The 20,651-nt window shown below is 46.3% G+C and overlaps 1 protein-coding gene across 1 annotated transcript in view; it reads left to right on the top strand.

The window, feature by feature from the left end:
* Positions 1-20,651, top strand: part of fam91a1 (family with sequence similarity 91 member A1) — a 106,970-nt gene that overhangs the window by 56,361 nt on the left and 29,958 nt on the right. The window contains exons 15-17 of the mRNA XM_041884158.2: positions 328-457; positions 8,738-8,886; positions 19,811-19,945. Coding sequence (XP_041740092.1) covers positions 328-457; positions 8,738-8,886; positions 19,811-19,945 — 414 coding nt within the window. The remainder of the gene's footprint in view (positions 1-327; positions 458-8,737; positions 8,887-19,810; positions 19,946-20,651) is intronic.

The raw sequence follows: 20,651 nt of genomic DNA, 5'->3' as shown, positions 1-20,651 counted from the left end.
TGACAAACCAATTGACACAGAGGGGTCGTAGAGGGGGAGACAGCAATACAACAGGCTCACAGGGGCAGACTCACATTTGTACACATGACAGACACAGGAACACACACACACACACACACACACACACACACACACACACACACACACACACAGAGGGCGTGGCCCATGTAACCCCTCTCTCTCTCTCTGTCTCTCTGTCTCTGTCTCTGTGTCTCTCTCTCTCTCTCTCTCTCTCTCCCTCTCTCCCTCTCTCCCTCTCTCCCTCTCTCTCTCTCTCTCTCTCTCTCTCTCTCTCTCTGTCTCTCTCTCTCTCTCTCTCTCCATCAGGTAGAGAGCACAGCGGAGGGCGAGGCCCAGAGGTATTTTGACCACGCTCTGACCCTCAGGAACACCATCCTGTTTCTCCGCTACAACAAGGAGCTGACCACCGATCAGGGCCCTGACCTGCCTAACAACGGTAACTAACAACACAGCTTACGCCTTCTTCCTTTAGTCAGGAAGCAATAACTATGATTACACCCTCTTCCTGTAGTCAGGAAGCAATAACTATGATTACACCCTCTTCCTGTAGTCAGGAAGCAATAACTATGATTACAAATCAAATCAAATCAAATCAAATCAAATTTTATTGGTCACATGCGCCGAATACAACAAGTGCAGACATTACAGTGAAATGCTTACTTACAGCCCTTAACCAACAGTGCGTTTATTTTAAACAAAAAAAGTAAGAATAAAACAACAACAAAAAAAAGTGTTGAGAAAAACAAAGAGCAGAAGTAAAATAAAGTGACAGTAGGGAGGCTATATATACAGTAAAATAAAGTGACAGTAGGGAGGCTATATAACAGGGGTACCGTGCAGAGTCAATGTGCGGGGGCACCGGCTAGTTGAGGTAGTTGAGGTAATATGTACATGTGGGTAGAGTTAAAGTGACTATGCATAAATACTTAACAGAGTAGCAGCAGCGTAAAAAGGATGGGGTGGGGGGCAGTGCAAATAGTCCGGGTAGCCATGATTAGCTGTTCAGGAGTCTTATGGCTTGTGGGTAGAAGCTGTTGAGAAGCCTTTTGGACCTAGACTTGGCACTCCGGTACCGCTTGCCGTGCGGTAGCAGAGAGAACAGTCTATGACTAGGGTGGCTGGAGTCTTTGACAATTTTGAGGGCCTTCCTCTGACACCGCCTGGTATAGAGGTCTTGGATGGCAGGGAGCTTTGCCCCAGTGATGTACTGGGCCGTACGCACTACCCTCTGTAGTGCCTTGCGGTCAGAGGCCAAGCAGTTGCCATACCAGGCGGTGATGCAACCAGTCAGGATGCTCTCGATGGTGCAGCTGTAGAATTTTTTGAGGATCTGAGGACCCATGCCAAATCTTTTTAGTCTCCTGAGGGGGAATAGGCTTTGTCGTGCCCTCTTCACGACTGTCTTGGTGTGCTTGGACCATGATAGTTCGTTGGTGATGTGGACACCAAGGAACTTGAAGCTCTCAACCTGTTCCACTACAGCCCCGTCGATGAGAATGGGGGCGTGCTCAGTCCTCTTTTTTTTCCCTGTAGTCCACAATCATCTCCTTTGTCTTGGTCACGTTGAGGGAGAGGTTGTTGTCCTGGCACCACACGGCCAGATCTCTGACCTCCTCCCTATAGGCTGTCTCATCGTTGTCGGTGATCAGGCCTACCACTGTTGTGTCGTCGGCAAACTTAATGATGGTGTTGGAGTCGTGCCTGGCCATGCAGTCATGGGTGAACAGAGAGTACAGGAGGGGACTGAGCACGCACCCCTGAGGGGCCCCCGTGTTGAGGATCAGTGTGGCAGATGTGTTGTTACCTACCCTTACCACCTGGGGGCGGCCCGTCAGGAAGTCCAGGATCCAGTTGCAGAGGGATCCTGGAAGAGGAATCCACCCTCTTCCTTTAGTCAGGAAGCAATAACTATGATTACACCCTCTTCCTGTAGTCAGGAAGCAATAACTATGATTACACCCTCTTCCTGTAGTCAGGAAGCAATAACTATGATTACACCCTCTTCCTTTAGTCAGGAAGCAATAACTATGATTACACCCTCTTCCTGTAGTCAGGAAGCAATAACTATGATTACACCCTCTTCCTTTAGTCAGGAAGCAATAACTATGATTACACCCTCTTCCTGTAGTCAGGAAGCAGTAACTATGATTACACCCTCTTCCTGTAGTCAGGAAGCAATAACTATGATTACACCCTCTTCCTTTAGTCAGGAAGCAATAACTATGATTACACCCTCTTCCTGTAGTCAGGAAGCAATAACTATGATTACACCCTCTTCCTGTAGTCAGGAAGCAATAACTATGATTACACCCTCTTCCTGTAGTCAGGAAGCAGTAACTATGATTACACCCTCTTCCTGTAGTCAGGAAGCAGTAACTATGATTACACCCTCTTCCTGTAGTCAGGAAGCAATAACTATGATTACACCCTCTTCCTTTAGTCAGGAAGCAATAACTATGATTACACCCTCTTCCTGTAGTCAGGAAGCAATAACTATGATTACACCCTCTTCCTTTAGTCAGGAAGCAATAACTATGATTACACCCTCTTCCTGTAGTCAGGAAGCAATAACTATGATTACACCCTCTTCCTGTAGTCAGGAAGCAATAACTATGATTACACCCTCTTCCTGTAGTCAGGAAGCAGTAACTATGATTACACCCTCTTCCTGTAGTCAGGAAGCAATAACTATGATTACACCCTCTTCCTGTAGTCAGGAAGCAATAACTATGATTACACCCTCTTCCTGTAGTCAGGAAGCAATAACTATGATTACACCCTCTTCTGTGTGTTAAAACTAGTTAGAATTAAAAATGAAAGTTGTTAGAAAATCTATGAGTGCAGTGGTATAAGTACACTGAACAAAAATATAAACGCAACATGTAAAGTGTTGGTCCCACCATGTTTCATGAGGTGAAATAAAAGATCCCAGAAATGTTCCATACGCACAAAATGCTTATTTCTCTCAAATGTTGTGCACAAATTTGTTTACATCCCTGTTAGTGAGCATTTATTATTTGCCAAAATAACCCATCCACCTGACAGGTGTGGCATATCAAGAAGCTGATTAAACAGCATGATCATTACACAGGTGCACCTTGTGCTGGGGACAATAAAAGGCCACTCTAAAATGTGCGGTTTTGTCACACAACACAATGCCACAGATGTCTCAAGTTTTGAGGCAGTGTGAAATTGGCATGCTGACTGCAGGAATGTCCACCAGAGCTGTTGCCAGATAATTGAATGTTAATTTCTCTACCATAAGCCGCCTCAACGTCATTTTAGAGAATTTTGCAGTAAGTCCAACTGGCTGCATGAGGCAAATGGTGGTCACACCAGATACTGACTGGTTTTCTGATCCACGCCCCTACCTTTCTTTAAAGGTATTTGTGACCAACCGATGCATATCTGTATTCCCAGTCATGTGAAATCCATAGATTAGGGCCTAATGAATTTATTTCATTTGACTGATTTCCTTAAATGAACTGTAACTAGTAAAATCTTTGAAATTGTTGCATGTTGCGCTTACATTTATGTTCAGTGTAGATAGTAGCTTTAACATCCTGTCGGGTTATTACTGTTTTTGGTGCTTTTTTGTTTTGTTGGGTGCTTTAATCAAGTCAAGTTTATTCACATTCAGTTATTGTGACTGTTTCTTTTTCGGTCTGTGTAAATGAAATACAACAGGTCTGAGTGTGATGAAAACAACATCCAGAGACACTCTAATATTCAGAATCGACAGACCTTTTGTTTGTGTATAGTGCTGCTGGATTTGATTGATCTCTGTGTGTGACGTGTCCGTCAGGGTTTTTGTAGGCCGGTAATAGACGGCTTTTGACCGATCCAAAAATAGAAATGCTGATAAATAAAGTTGAAAATGCTTTTTAGGCTCTTCACTGATGGAAATATCAGTCAATGTAAATACATTGGACTGGTCATGCTCAGTGGTCAATAGGTACATTTGCACAATTTAATGGGATTAAATACAGTATATTCATTATATATCTTATTTATCACACGCGTACAGCATACAGATACAGTGAGGGAAAAAAGTATTTGATCCCCTGCTGATTTTGTACGTTTGCCCACTGACAAAGAAATTATCAGTCTATAATTTTAATGGTAGGTTTATTTGAACAGTGAGAGACAGAATAACAACAAAAAATCCAGAAAAATGCATGTCAAAAATGTTATAAATTGATTTGCATTTTAATGAGGGAAATAAGTATTTGACCCCCTCTCAATCAGAAAGATTTCTGGCTCCCAGGTGTCTTTTATACAGGTAACGATAAAATAACCGCGATTATAACTGCGGTTATAACCGCGATTGATAATAGACAGTACTGTGCAGCCGTCTTCATCGACCTGGCCAAGGCTTTCGACTCTGTCAACCACCGCATTCTTATTAGCAGACTAAATAGCCTTGGTTTCTCAAATGACTGCCTCGCCTGGTTCACCAACTACTTCTCAGATAGAGTTCAGTGTGTCAAATCGGAGGGCCTGTTGTCTGGACCTATGGCAGTCTCTATGGGGGTGCCACAGGGTTCAATTCTCGGGCCGACTCTATTCTCTGTGTATATCAATGACGTCGCTCTTGCTGCTGGTGACTCTCAGATCCACCTCTACGCAGACGACACCATTTTGTATACATCTGGCCCTTCATTGGACACTGTGTTAACAAACCTCCAAACGAGCTTCAATGCCATACAACACTCCTTCAGTAGCCTCCAACTGCTCTTAAACACTAGTAAAACTAAATGCATGCTTTTCAATCGAACGCTGCTGGCACCCGCCCACCCGACTAGAATCACCACTCTCGACGGGTCTGACCTAGAGTATGTGGACAACTACAAATACCTAGGTGTCTGGTTAGACTGTAAACTCTCCTTCCAGACTCACATAAAGCATCTCCAATCCAAAGTTAAATCTAGAATCGGCTTCCTATTTCGCAACAAAGCCTCCTTCACTCATGCTGCCAAACATGCCCTCGTAAAACTGACTATCCTACCGATCCTTGACTTCGGCGATGTCATTTACAAAATAGCCTCCAACACTCTACTCAGCAAATTGGATGTAGTCTATCACAGTGCCATCCGTTTTGTCACCAAAGCCTCATATACTACCCACCACTGTGACCTGTACGCTCTTGTTGGCTGGTCCTCACTACATGTTCGTCGTCAAACCCACTGGCTCCAGGCCATCTATAAATCACTGCTAGGCAAATCCCCGCCTTATCTTAGCTCATTGGTCACCATAGCAGCACCCACCCGTAGTCTGCGCTCCAGCAGGTATATCTCACTGGTCATCCCCAAAGCCAACACCTCCTTTGGCCGCCATTCCTTCCAGTTCTCTGCTGCCAATGACTGGAACGAATTGCAAAAATCTCTGAAGCTGGAGACTCTTATCTCCCTCACTAACTTTAAGCATCAGTTGTCAGAGCAGCTTACCGATCACTGCACCTGTACACAGCCCATCTGAAATTAGCCCGCCCAACTACCTCATCCCCATATTGTTATTTATTTTGCTCATTTGTACCCCAGTATCTCTATTTGCACATAATCTCTTGCACATCTAGCATTCCAGTGTTAATACTATTGTAATTATTTTTGCACTATGGCCTATTTATTGCCTTACCTCCATAACTTGCTACATTTGCACACACTGTATATGTATTTTCTGTTGTATTTTTGACTTTATGTTTTTTTATCCCATATGTAACTCTGTTGTTTTTATTGCACTGCTTTGCTTTATCTTGGCCAGGTCGCAGTTGTAAATGAGAACCTGTTCTCAACTGGCTTCTTACCCGGTTAAATAAAGGGGAAATAAAAAAAAAATAAAAAAAATAAACGAGCTGAGATTAGGAGGACACTCTTAAAGGGAGTGCTCCTAATCTCAGCTTGTTACCTGTATAAAAGACACCTGTCCACAGAAGCAATCAATCAATCAGATTCCAAACTCTCCACCATGGCCAAGACCAAAGAGCTCTCCAAGGATGTCAGGGACAAGATTGTAGACCTACCCAAGGCTGGAATGGGCTACAAGACCATCGCCAAGCAGCTTGGTGAGAAGGTGACAACAGTTGGTGCGATTATTCGCAAATGGAAGAAACACAAAAGAACTGTCAATCTCCCTCGGCCTGGGGCTCCATGCAAGATCTCACCTCGTGGAGTTGCAATGATCATGAGAACGGTGAGGAATCAGCCCAGAACTACACGGGAGGATCTTGTCAATGATCTCAAGGCAGCTGGGACCATAGTCACCAAGAAAACAATAGGTAACACACTACGCCGTGAAGGACTGAAATCCTGCAGCGCCCGCAAGGTCCCCCTGCTCAAGAAAGCACATATACAGGCCCGTCTGAAGTTTGCCAATGAACATCTGAATGATTCAGAGGAGAACTGGGTGAAAGTGTTGTGGTCAGATGAGACCAAAATGGAGCTCTTTGGCATCAACTCAACTCGCCGTGTTTGGAGGAGGAGGAATGCTGCCTATGACCCCAAGAACACCATCCCCACCGTCAAACATGGAGGTGAAAACATTATGCTTTAGGGGTGTTTTTCTGCTAAGGGGACAGGACAACTTCACCGCATCAAAGGTACGATGGACGGGGCCATGTACCGTCAAATCTTGGGTGAGAACCTCCTTCCCTCAGCCAGGGCATTGAAAATGGGTCGTGGATGGGTATTCCAGCATGACAATGACCCAAAACACACGGCCAAGGCAACAAAGGACTGACTCAAGAAGAAGCACATTAAGGTCCTGGAGTGGCCTAGCCAGTCTCCAGATCTTAATCCCATAGAAAATCTGTGGAGGGAGCTGAAGGTTCGAGTTGCCAAACGTCAGCCTCGAAACCTTAATGACTTGGAGAAGACCTGCAAAGAGGAGTGGGACAAAATCCCTCCTGAGATGTGTGCAAACCTGGTGGCCAACTACAAGAAACGTCTGACCTCTGTGATTGCCAACAAGGGTTTTGCCACCAAGTACTAAGTCATGTTTTGCAGAGGGGTCAAATACTTATTTCCCTCTTTAAAATGCAAATCAATTAATAACATTTTTGACATGTGGTTTTCTGGATTTTTTTGTTGTTATTCTGTCTCTCACTGTTCAAATAAACCTACCATTAAAATTATAGACTGATTATTTATTTTCAGTGGGCAAACGTACAAAATCAGCAGGGGATCAAATACTTTTTTCCCCTCACTGTAGTTGTTGCATCTTTAGATCTCCCCTCTTTCTAAATTTCTAATGGATATTTTCATCTCTGTCATATGAAAACATGTGCAGTGCACTTTGGACAACATGCATTTTCCTGCTAATTGCATTATGGAACCAACATTTGCATACGTAGCCTTACTGCATTGCTGCGCTTATATTGTGACGAAATAATATTTGAGGCCTACTGGTTGAATGAATTTATCTCCTGTCCCAGAGTCTGTTTTGAACAGGCTGTTTTCTTTGTCGCACAGAACGACAAGTTGACCAATAGAACAGGTCTAGGTAAACTTTTCTACTATAGTAGATTGACGTAGGCTAGTGATTTTACTGTTCGTTACTCGTCGTGTTGGCTGAGGAAAAGTAAATGTGGACAGTTATTCTAACATGTTCAAAGTGCTCATCAGAATTCGGTAAGAAGGACCGCAGATTGTTGCATCCTCCACTTGCATGTTCTGTTAATATGAATTACCATATCCTGTGGGTGTACGCCCTAATCAGGTTCCACACCCAATGCATATGGTTCCAGTACATTTCTCAAAATGTCCGGTTAATTAAAATGCTGCCTGTCAAATGTCCGACACCACATTTTCCTAACAGAATCCCTGACGTCCGTGTGTGTGTGTGTGTGTGTGTCTGCGTCCATTTGTGTGTCTCTGTCTGTGTCTCTGTGTGTGTCTATGTGTGTGTCTCTGTGTGTGTCTCTGTGTCTCTGTGTGTGTCTCTGTGTGTGTCTCTGTGTGTGTCTCTGTGTCTCTGTGTGTGTCTCTGTGTCTCTGTGTGTGTCTCTGTGTGTGTTTCTGTGTCTCTGTGTGTGTCTCTGTGTGTGTCTCTGTGTCTCTGTGTGTGTCTCTGTGTGTGTTTCTGTGTCTCTGTGTGTGTCTCTGTGTGTGTCTCTGTGTCTCTGTGTGTGTTTCTGTGTCTCTGTGTGTGTCTCTGTGTCTCTGTGTCTCTGTGTGTGTTTCTGTGTCTCTGTGTGTGTCTCTGTGTCTCTGTGTGTGTTTCTGTGTCTCTGTGTGTGTCTCTGTGTCTCTGTGTGTGTTTCTGTGTCTCTGTGTGTGTTTCTGTGTCTCTGTGTGTGTCTCTGTGTCTCTGTGTGTGTTTCTGTGTCTCTGTGTGTGTCTCTGTGTCTCTGTGTGTGTTTCTGTGTCTCTGTGTGTGTCTCTGTGTGTGTCTCTGTGTGTGTCTCTGTGTGTGTCTCTGTGTGTGTCTCTGTGTGTGTCTCTGTGTGTGTCTCTGTGTCTCTGTGTGTCTCTGTGTGTGTCTCTGTGTCTCTGTGTGTGTTTCTGTGTCTCTGTGTGTGTCTCTGTGTGTGTCTCTGTGTCTCTGTGTGTGTCTCTGTGTCTCTGTGTGTGTCTCTGTGTTGTCTCTGCGTCTCTGTGTCTCTGCGTCTCTGTGTCTCTCTGTGTCTCTGTGTGTGTCTCTCTGTGTCTCTGTGTCTCTGTGTCTCTGTGTCTCTCTGTGTCTCTGTGTCTCTGTGTCTCTGTGTGCTGCGTCCCCCCAGGCCTCCCCCTGGATATGCTCCGCTGTGAGAGTCTACTGGGTCTAGACCAGGCCACCTGCAGCCGTGTCCTCAACAAGAACTACAAACTACTGGTCTCCATGGCACCGCTCAGCAACGAGATACGACCTATCAGCAGCTGCAGCCCCCAGGTACACACTGGTCCCCCTTCCCAGAGCCTCCTCTCACCACCGCAGGCAACGCACACTGGTCCCCCTTCCCAGAGCCTCCTGTCACCACCACCGCAGGCAACGCACACTGGTCCCCCTTCCCAGACCCTCCTCTCACCACAGCAGGCAACGCACACTGGTCCCCCTTCCCAGAGCCTCCTGTCACCACCACAGCAGGCAACGCACACTGGTCCCCCCCTTCCCAGACCCTCCTCTCACCACAGCAGGCAACACACACTGGTCTCCCTTCCCAGACCCTCCTCTCACCACAGCAGGCAACGCACACTGGTCCCCCCTTCCCAGAGCCTCCTGTCACCACCGCAGCAGGCAACGCACACTGGTCCCCCCTTCCCAGAGCCTCCTCTCACCACCGCAGGCAACGCACACTGGTCCCCCTTCCCAGAGCCTCCTGTCACCACCACAGCAGGCAACACACACTGGTCTCCCTTCCCAGAGCCTCCTCTCACCACCGCAGGCAACGCACACTGGTCCCCCTTCCCAGAGCCTCCTGTCACCACCACCGCAGGCAACGCACACTGGTCCCCCTTCCCAGACCCTCCTCTCACCACCGCAGGCAACGCACACTGGTCTCCCTTCCCAGAGCCTCCTCTCACCACCGCAGGCAACGCACACTGGTCCCCCTTCCCAGAGCCTCCTCTCACCACCACCGCAGGCAACGCACACTGGTCCCCCCTTCCCAGAGCCTCCTCTCACCACCGCAGGCAACGCACACTGGTCCCCCTTCCCAGAGCCTCCTGTCACCACCACCGCAGGCAACGCACACTGGTCCCCCTTCCCAGAGCCTCCTCTCACCACCACCGCAGGCAACGCACACTGGTCCCCCCTTCCCAGAGCCTCCTCTCACCACCACCGCAGGCAACGCACACTGGTCTCCCTTCCCAGAGCCTCCTCTCACCACCGCAGGCAACGCACACTGGTCCCTCTTCCCAGAGCCTCCTCTCACCACCGCAGGCAACGCACACTGGTCCCCCCTTCCCAGAGCCTCCTGTCACCACCACCGCAGGCAACGCACACTGGTCCCCCTTCCCAGACCCACCTCTCACCACCACCGCAGGCAACGCACACTGGTCCCCCTTCCCAGAGCCTCCTCTCACCACAGCAGGCAACGCACACTGGTCCCCCTTCCCAGACCCTCCTCTCACCACCGCAGGCAACGCACACTGGTCCCCCCTTCCCAGAGCCTCCTCTCACCACCGCAGGCAACGCACACTGGTCCCCCTTCCCAGAGCCTCCTCTCACCACCGCAGGCAACGCACACTGGTCCCCCTTCCCAGAGCCTCCTCTCACCACCACCGCAGGCAACGCACACTGGTCCCCCTTCCCAGAGCCTCCTCTCACCACCGCAGGCAACGCACACTGGTCCCCCCTTCCCAGAGCCTCCTGTCACCACCACCGCAGGCAACGCACACTGGTCCCCCTTCCCAGAGCCTCCTCTCACCACCACCGCAGGCAACGCACACTGGTCCCCCCTTCCCAGACCCACCTCTCACCACAGCAGGCAACGCACACTGGTCCCCCCTTCCCAGACCCACCTCTCACCACCGCAGGCAATGCACACTGGCCCCCCTTCCCAGACCCACCTCTCACCACCGCAGGCAACGCACACTGGTCCCCCTTCCCAGAGCCTCCTCTCACCACCACAGGCAACGCACACTGGTCCCCCTTCCCAGAGCCTCCTCTCACCACCGCAGGCAACGCACACTGGTCCCCCTTCCCAGAGCCTCCTCTCACCACCACAGGCAACGCACACTGGTCTCCCTTCCCAGAGCCTCCTCTCACCACCGCAGGCAACACTGGGACTGACTAGGGCCAGTTGAGATGGTGTATGTAATGCATGCGTAGTGTATGTGTGTGTGTGTGTGTGTGTGTGTGTGTGTGAGTGTGTGTTTGCACTAGTCATATGCTCTAAGACTGTTCCAGCCAACACACACCAGATCTGGGGATTCACACTCATTCAGACTGGAAAGCAATTTGTCCTGGACAGACTCCAGTCTTCGTCTCCAGGCTGGGATCTGACTGACAGGGAGAACAGAGAACTATACAACTATAAAACTATAAAATAAACTACAGAAATATGCAACTATACAACTACAGAAATATACAACCACATAATTATACAACTATACAACTAGAGAACTACAGTTGAAGTCGGAAGTTTACATACACCTTAGCTAAATACATTTAAACTAAATTTTTCACAATTCCTGACATTTAATCCTAGTAAAAATTCCCTGTCTTAGGTCAGTTAGGACAGCACTTTATTTTAAGAATGTGAAATGTCAGAATAATAGTAGAGAGAATGATTTATTTCAGCTTTTATTTATTTCATCACATTTCCAGTGGGTCAGAAGTTTACATACACTCAATTAGTATTTGGTAGCATTGCCTTTAAATTGTTTAACTTGGGTCAAACGTTTCGGGTAGCCTTCCACAAGCTTCCCACAATAAGTTGGGTGAATTTTGGCCCATTCCTCCTGACAGAGCTGGTGTAACTGAGTCAGGTTTGTAGGCCTCCTTGCTCGCACACGCTTTTTCAGTTCTGCCCACAAATCTTCTGTAGGATTGAGGTCAGGGCTTTGTGATGGCCACTCCAATACCTTGACTTTGTTGTCCTTAAGCCATTTTGCCACAATTTTGGAAGTATGCTTGGGGTCATTGTCCATTTGGAAGAACCATTTGCGACCAAGCTTTAACTTCCTGACTGATGTCTTGAGATGTTGCTTCATATCCACATAATTTTCCTTCCTCATGATGCCATCTATTTTGTGAAGTGCACCAGTCCCTCCTGCAGCAAACCACCCCCACAGCATGATGCTGCCACCCCCGTGCTTCACGGTTGGGATGGTGTTCTTCGGCTTGCAAGACCCCCTTTTTCCTCCAAACATAACAATGGTCATTATGGCCAAACAGTTCTATTTTTGTTTCATCAGACCAGAGGACATTTCTCCAAAAAGTACAATCTTTGTCCCCATTTGCAGTTGCAAACCATAGTATGGCTTTTTTATGGCGGTTTTGGAGCAGTGGCTTCTTCTTTGCTGAGTGGCCTTTCAGGTTATGTCGATATAGGACTCGTTTTACTGTGGATATAGATACTTTTGTACCTGTTTCCTCCAGCATCTTCACAAGGTCCTTTGCTGTTGTTCTGGGATTGATTTGCACTTTTCTACCGAAGTACGTTCATCTCTAGGAGACAGAACGCGTCTCCTTCCTGAGCGGTATGACGGCTGCGTGGTCCCATGGTGTTTATACTTGCATACTATTGTTTGTACAGATGAACGTGGTACCTTCAGGCATTTGGACCTTTCTCCCAAGGATGATCCAGACTTGTGGAGGTCTACAATTTTTTTTCTGAGGTCTTGGCTGATTTCTTTTGATTTTCCCATGATGTCAAGTAAAGAGGCACTGAGTTTGAAGGTAGGCCTTGAAATACATCCACAGGTACACCTCCAATTGACTCAAATGATGTCAATTTGCCTATCAGAAGCTTCTAAAGCCATGACATCATTTTCTGGAATTTTCCAAGCTGTTTAAAGGCACAGTCAACTTAGTGTATGTAAACTTCTGACCCACTGGAATTGTGATACAGTGAATTATAAGTGAAATAATCTGCCTGTAAACAATTGTTGGAAAAATTACTTGTGTCATGCACAAAGTAGATGTCCTAACCGACTTGCCAAAACTATAGTTTGTTAACAAGAAATTTGTGGAGTGGTTGAAAAACGAGTTTTAATGACTCCAACCTAAGTGTATGTATACTTCCGACTTCAACTGTATACAACTATATAACTACATAACTACAGAAGTATACAGCTAATCAACTATACAAATACAGAACTATAGAACTATACAACTATACAACTACAGAACTAAGCCTCTCTGACTGACAGGACACTCCCTTTCTCTGTTAGTTTTTTTGTTTTTTTGCCTTGTTCAACGATCCTGATCTCATGAGTTTACAGCACAGTCAGGATGGTGGATCAGCCACAGTCAGGATGGTGGATCAGCCACAGTCAGGATGGTGGATCAGCCACAGTCAGGATGGTGGATCAGCCACAGTCAGGATGGTGGATCAGCCACAGTCAGGATGGTGGATCAGCCACAGTCAGGATGGTGGATCGGCCACAGTCAGGATGGTGGATCAGCCACAGTCAGGATGGTGGATCGGCCACAGTCAGGATGGTGGATCAGCCACAGTCAGGATGGTGGATCAGCCACAGTCAGGATGGTGGATCAGCCACAGTCAGGATGGTGGATCAGCCACAGTCAGGATGGTGGATCAGCCACAGTCAGGATGGTGGATCAGCCACAGTCAGGATGGTGGATCAGCCACAGTCAGGATGGTGGATCGCCACCGTCAGGATGGTGGATCAGCCACAGTCAGGATGGTGGATCAGCCACAGTCAGGATGGTGGATCAGCCACAGTCAGGATGGTGGATCAGCCACAGTCAGGATGGTGGATCGGCCACAGTCAGGATGGTGGATCAGCCACAGTCAGGATGGTGGATCAGCCACAGTCAGGATGGTGGATCAGCCACAGTCAGGATGGTGGATCAGCCTATTGTTTTCTATCAGGATTTGAACATTCTTGAAAATTCCAAGAACCTTGGCTGGGATCCAGCTAATCTGAGTGATGTAATGGTACATAAAGTAGTATGTGCTTCTGTCCCTATTCAAATCAACCATACATAAAGTAGTATGTGCTTCTGTCCCTATTCAAATCAACCATACATAAAGTAGTATGTGCTTCTGTCCCTATTCAAATCAACCATACATAAAGTAGTATGTGCTTCTGTCCCTATTCAAATCAACCATACATAAAGTAGTATGTGCTTCTGTCCCTATTCAAATCAAACATACATAAAGTAGTATGTGCTTGCTTCTGTCCCTATTCAAATCAACCATACATAAAGTAGTATGTGCTTCTGTCCCTATTCAAATCAACCATACATAAAGTAGTATGTGCTTCTGTCCCTATTCAAATCAACCATACAATCAATCAATCAATTTTATTTTATATAGCCCTTCTTACATCAGCTAATATCTCGAAGTGCTGTACAGAAACCCAGCCTAAAACCCCAAACAGCTAGTAATGCAGGTGTAGAAGCACGGTGGCTAGGAAAAAACTCCCTAGAAAGGCGAAAACCTAGGAAGAAACCTAGAGAGGAACCAGGCTATGAGGGGTGGCCAGTCCTCTTCTGGCTGTGCCGGGTGAAGATTATAACAGAACCATGCCAAGATGTTCAAAAATGTTCATAAGTGACAAGCATGGTCAAATAATAATCAGGAATAAATCTCAGTTGGCTTTTCATAGCCGATCATTAAGAGTTGAAAACAGCAGGTCTGGGACAGGTAGGGGTTCCATAACCGCAGGCAGAACAGTTGAAACTGGAATAGCAGCAAGGCCAGGCGGACTGGGGACAGCAAGGTGTCATCATGCCCGGTAGTCCTGACGTATGGTCCTAGGGCTCAGGTTCTCAGAGAGAAAGAGAGAACGAGAGAATTAGAGAGAGCATACTTAAATTCACACAGGACACTGGATAAGACAGGAGAAGTACTCCAGGTATAACCAACTAACCCCAGCCCCCCGACACATAAACTACTGCAGCATAAATACTGGAGGCTGAGACAGGAGCGGTCCGGAGACACTGTGGCCCCATCCGAAGAAACCACGGACAGGGCCAAACAGGAAGGATATAACCCCACCCACTCTGCCAAAGCACAGCCCCCGCACCACTAGAGGGATATCCCCAACCACCAACTTACAATCCTGAGACAAGGCCGAGTATAGCCCACAGAGGTCTCCACCACAGCACAAACCAAGGGGGGCGCCAACCCAGACAGGAAGATCACGTCAGTAACTCAACCCACTCAAGTGACGCACCCCTCCCAGGGACGGCATGAAAGAGCACCAGCAAGCCAGTGACTCAGCCCCTGCAACAGGGTTAGAGGCAGAGAACCCCAGTGGAGAGGGGAACCGGCCTGGCAGAGACAGCAAGGGCTGTTCGTTGCTCCAGAGCCTTTCCGTTCACCTTCACACTCCTGGGCCAGACTACACTCAATCATATGACCTACTGAAGAGATAAGTCTTCAGTAAAGACTTAAAGGTTGAGACCGAGTCTGCGTCTCTCACATGGGTAGGCAGACTGTTCCATAAAAATGGAGATCTATAGGAGAAAGCCCTGCCTCCCGCTGTTTGCTTAGAAATTCTAGGGACAATTAGGAGGCTCTGTCTTGTGACCGTAGCGTACGTATTGGTATGTACGGCAGGACCAACTCGGAAAGATAGGTAGGAGCAAGCCCATGTAACGCTTTATAGGTTAACAGTAAAACCTTGAAATCAGCCCTTGCCTTAACAGGAAGCCAGTGTAGGGAAGCTAGCACTGGAGTAATATGATCAAATTTCTTGGTTCTAGTCAGGATTCTAGCAGCCGTATTTAGCACTAACTGAAGTTTATTTAGTGCTTTATCCGGGTAGCCGGAAAATAGAGCATTGCAGTAGTCTAACCTAGAAGTAACAAATGCATGGATTAATTTTTCTGCATCATTTTTGGACAGAAAATTTCTGATTTTTGCAATGTTACGTAGATGGAAAAAAGCTGTCCTTGAAACAGTCTTGATATGTTCGCAAAAGAGAGATCAGGGTCAAGAGTAACGCCGAGGTCCTTCACAGTTTTATTTGAGACGACTTTACAACCATCAAGATGAATTGTCAGATTTAACAGAAGATCTCTTTGTTTCTTGGGACCTAGAACAAGCATCTCTGTTTTGTCCGAGTTTAAAAGTAAAAAGTTTTCAGCCATCCACTTCCTTATGTCTGAAACACAGGCTTCTAGCGAGGGCAATTTTGGGGCTTCACCATGTTTCATTGAAATGTACAGCTGTGTGTCATCCGCATAGCAGTGAAAGTTAACATTATGTTTTCGAATAACATCCCCAAGAGGTAAAATATATAGTGAAAACAATAGTGGTCCTAAAACGGAACCTTGAGGAACACCGAAATGTACAGTTGATTTGTCGGAGGACAGACCATTCACAGAGACAAACTGATATCTTTCCGACAGGTAAGATCTAAACCAGGCCAGAACTTGTCCGTGTAGACCAATTTGGGTTTCCAGTCTCTCCAAAAGAATGTGGTGATCGATGGTGTCAAAGGCAGCACTAAGGTCTAGTAGCACGAGGACAGATGCAGAGCCTCGGTCTGACGCCATTAAAAGGTCATTTACCACCTTCACAAGTGCAGTCTCAGTGCTATGATGGGGTCTAAAACCAGACTGAAGCATTTCGTATACATTGTTTGTCTTCAGAAAGGCAGTGAGTTGCTGCGCAACAGCTTTTTCTAAAATTTTTGAGAGGAATGGAAGATTCGATATAGGCCGATAGTTTTTTATATTTTCCGGGTCAAGGTTTGGCTTTTTCAAGAGAGGCTTTATCACTGCCACTTTTAGTGAGTTTGGTACACATCCGGTGGATAGAGAGCTGTTTATTATGTTCAACATAGGAGGGCCAAGCACAGGAAGCAGCTCCTTCAGCAGTTTAGTAGGAATAGGATCCAGTATGCAGCTTGAAGGTTTAGAGGCCATGATTATTTTCATCATTGTGTCAAGAGATATAGTACTAAAACACTTAAGTGTCTCTCCCGATCCCAGGCCCTCGCAGAGCTGTGCAGATCCAGGACAGCTAAGCCCTGGAGGAATACGCAGATTCAAAGAGGAGTCCGTAATTTGCTTTCTAATGGTCATGATCTTTTCCTCAAAGAAGTTCATGAATTTATTACTGCTGAAGTGAAAGCCATCCTCTCTTGGGGAATGCTGCTTTTTAGTTAGCTTTGCAACAGTATCAAAAATAAATTTTGGATTATTCTTATTTTCCTCGATTAAGTTGGAAAAGTAGGATGATCGAGCAGCAGTGAGGGCTCTTCGGTACTGCACGGTACTGTCTTTCCAAGCTAGTCGGAAGACTTCCAGTTTGGTGTGGTGCCATTTCCGTTCCAATTTCCTGGAAGCTTGCTTCAAAGCTCGGGTATTTTCTGTATACCAGGGAGCTAGTTTCTTATGACAAATGTTTTTCGTTTTTAGGGGTGCAACTGCATCTAGGGTATTGCGCAAGGTTAAATTGAGTTCCTCAGTTAAGTGGTTAACTGATTTTTGTCCTCTGACGTCCTTGGGTAGGCAGAAGGAGTCTGGAAGGGCATCAAGGAATTTTTGTGTTGTCTGAGAATTTATAGCACGACTTTTGATGCTCCTTGGTTGGGGTCTGAGCAGATTATTTGTTGCGATTGCAAACGTAATAAAATGGTGGTCCGATAGTCCAGGATTTTGTGGAAAAACATTAAGATCTACAACATTTATTCCATGGGACAAAACTAGGTCCAGAGTATGACTGTGGCAGTGAGTAGGTCCAGAGACATGTTGGACAAAACCCACTGAGTTGATGATGGCTCCGAAAGACTTTTGGAGTGGGTCTGTGGACTTCTCCATGTGAATATTAAAATCACCAAAAATTAGAATATGATCTGCTATGACTACAAGGTCTGATAGGAATTCAGGAAACTCAGAGAGGAACGCTGTATATGGCCCAGGAGGCCTGTAAACAGTAGCTATAAAAAGTGATTGAGTAGGCTGCATAGATTTCATGACTAGAAGCTCAAAAGATGAAAACGCCATTTTTTTTTTTGTAAATTGAAATTTGCTATCGTAAATGTTAGCAACACCTCCGCTTTATGCGGGATGCACGGGGAATATGGTCACTAGTGTAACCAGGAGGTGAGGCCTCATTTAACACAGCAAATTCATCAGGCTTAAGCCATGTTTCAGTCAGGCCAATCACATCAAGATTATGATCAGTGATTAGTTCATTGACTATGACTGCCTTTGAAGTGAGGGATCTAACATTAAGTAACCCTATTTTGAGATGTGAGGTATCACGATCTCTTTCAATAATGGCAGGAATGGAGGAGGTCTTTATCCTAATAAGATTGCTAGGGTGAACACCGCCATGTTTAGTTTTGCCCAACCTAGGTCGAGGCACAGACACAGTCTCAATGGGTATGGCTGAGCTGACTACACTGACTATGCTATTGGCAGACTCCACTAAGCTGGCAGGTTGGCTAACAGCCTGCTGCCTGGCCTGCACCCTATTTCACTGTGGGGCTAGAGGAGTTAGAGCCCTATCTATGTTGGTAGATAAGAGGAGAGCACCCCTCCAGCTAGGATGGAGTCCGTCACTCCTCAGCAGGTCAGGCTTGGTCCTGTTTGTGGGTGAGTCCCAGAAAGAGGGCCAATTATCCACAAATGTTATCTTTTGGGAGGGGCAGAAAACAGTTTTCAACCAGCGATTGAGTGCTGAGACTCTGCTGTAGAGCTCGTCACTTCCCCTAACTGGGAGGGGGCCAGAGACAATTACTCGATGCCGACACATCTTTCTAGCTAATTTACACACTGAAGCTATGTTGCACTTGGTGACCTCTGACTGTTTCATCCTAACATCGTTGGTGCCGACGTGGATAACAATATCTCTATACTCTCTACACTCGCCAGTTTTAGCTTTAGCCAGCACCATCTTTAGATTAGCCTTAACGTCGGTAGCCCTGCCCCCTGGTAAACAGTGTATGATCGCTGGGTGATTCGTTTTAAGTCTAATACTGCGGGTAATGGAGTCGCCAATGACTAGGGTTTTCAATTTGTCAGAGCTAATGGTGGGAGCCTTCGGTGTCTCAGACCCCGTAACGGGAGGAGTAGAGACAAGAGAAGACTCAGACTCAGACTCCGACTCGCTACATAATGGGGAAAACCGGTTGAAGGTTTCTGTCGGCTGAATGAGCGACACCGGTTGAGCATTCCAACAGTATTTCCCTCCAGAAGCCATGAGAAAGTTGTCCGGCTGCGGGGACTGTGCGGGGGATTTATACTAACGTTACTGTCTGTACTTACTGGTGGCACAGACGCTGTTTCTTCCTTTCCTACACTGACATTACCCTTGCCTAACGATTGCGTCTGAAGCTGGGCTTGTAGCACAGCTATTCTCGCCGTAAGGCGATCGTTCTCCTGTATATTATGAGTACAGCGACTGCAATTAGAAGACATCATGTTAATGTTACTACTTAGCTTCGGCTGTTGAAGATGTTGACGAACCATGTCCAGATAAAGCGTCCGGAGTGAAAAAAGTTGAATAAGGGAAAAAAGTTGCGATGGAAAAATGGAAAATAAAGTAAAATTGGCAGCTAAAACGCACAGGAAAATGACTCTTCTGTCTCGGGATAAAACGTCCGGGGTGAAAAAAGTTTAACGAAAAAAGATGAGTGAGGACAAAACTAAAAAGTTGGTAAATTTGTTGAACACAGAGATTGATTAAACGTTTATTAAAAGTAAAACGTGAATAGTTTGGCAGGTAGCCAAGTAGCAACAAACAGCACAGCAGCACGGAGACAATGCGGAAGCGAGACGGAAGTCACGTGGTTCAAGGCTGTGATCGATCAACTACAGGTAGGGTGATTGCACTGGGTCAAGTCACAGAGTAGTGCTTCTGTCCCTATTCAAATCAACCATACATAAAGTAGTATGTGCTTCTGTCCCTATTCAAATCAACCATACATAAAGTAGTATGTGCTTCTGTCCCTATTCAAATCAACCATACATAAAGTAGTATGTGCTTCTGTCCCTATTCAAATCAACCATACATAAAGTAGTATGTGCTTCTGTCCCTATTCAAATCAACCATACATAAAGTAGTATGTGCTTCTGTCCCTATTCAAATCAACCATACATAAAGTAGTATGTGCTTCTGTCCCTATTCAAATCAACCATACATAAAGTAGTATGTGCTTCTGTCCCTATTCAAATCAACCATACATTAATTAATAAATAAACGTTATTGTTTCCCCTGCAGCACATTGGGCCAGCCATCCCCGAGGTGAGCTCCATCTGGTTCAAGCTCTACCTGTACCATGTGACCGGCCAGGGTCCTCCCTCCCTGCTGCTGTCCAAGGGCTCCAGGCTCCGGAAACTACCAGACATCTTCCAGGTCAGTCTATAGAAACTACCAGACATCTTCCAGGTCAGTCTATAGAAACTACCAGACATCTTCCAGGGCAGTCTATAGAAACTACCAGACATCTTCCAGGTCAGTCTGTAGAAACTACCAGACATCTTCCAGGGCAGTCTATAGAAACTACCAGACATCTTCCAGGTCAGTCTATAGAAACTACCAGACATCTTCCAGGTCAGTCTATAGAAACTACCAGACATCTTCCAGGGCAGTCTATAGAAACTACCAGACATCTTCCAGGTCAGTCTATAGAAACTACCAGACATCTTCCAGGTCAGTCTATAGAAACTACCAGACATCTTCCAGGTCAGTCTATAGAAACTACCAGACATCTTCCAGGTCAGTCTGTAGAAACTACCAGACATCTTCCAGGTCAGTCTATAGAAACTACCAGACATCTTCCAGGTCAGTCTGTAGAAACTACCAGACATCTTCCAGGTCAGTCTATAGAAACTACCAGACATCTTCCAGGTCAGTCTATAGAAACTACCAGACATCTTCCAGGTCAGTCTATAGAAACTACCAGACATCTTCCAGGTCAGTCTATAGAAACTACCAGACATCTTCCAGGTCAGTCTGTAGAAACTACCAGACATCTTCCAGGTCAGTCTATAGAAACTACCAGACATCTTCCAGGTCAGTTTTAACGGTCCAATATTCCGTGGACTGGTTTCCCGGACAC

The sequence above is a fragment of the Coregonus clupeaformis genome, chromosome 8 (assembly GCF_020615455.1).
Source record: "Coregonus clupeaformis isolate EN_2021a chromosome 8, ASM2061545v1, whole genome shotgun sequence".
Lineage (NCBI taxonomy): Eukaryota > Metazoa > Chordata > Actinopteri > Salmoniformes > Salmonidae > Coregonus > Coregonus clupeaformis.
This window is presented reverse-complemented; position numbering and strand designations above follow the sequence as displayed.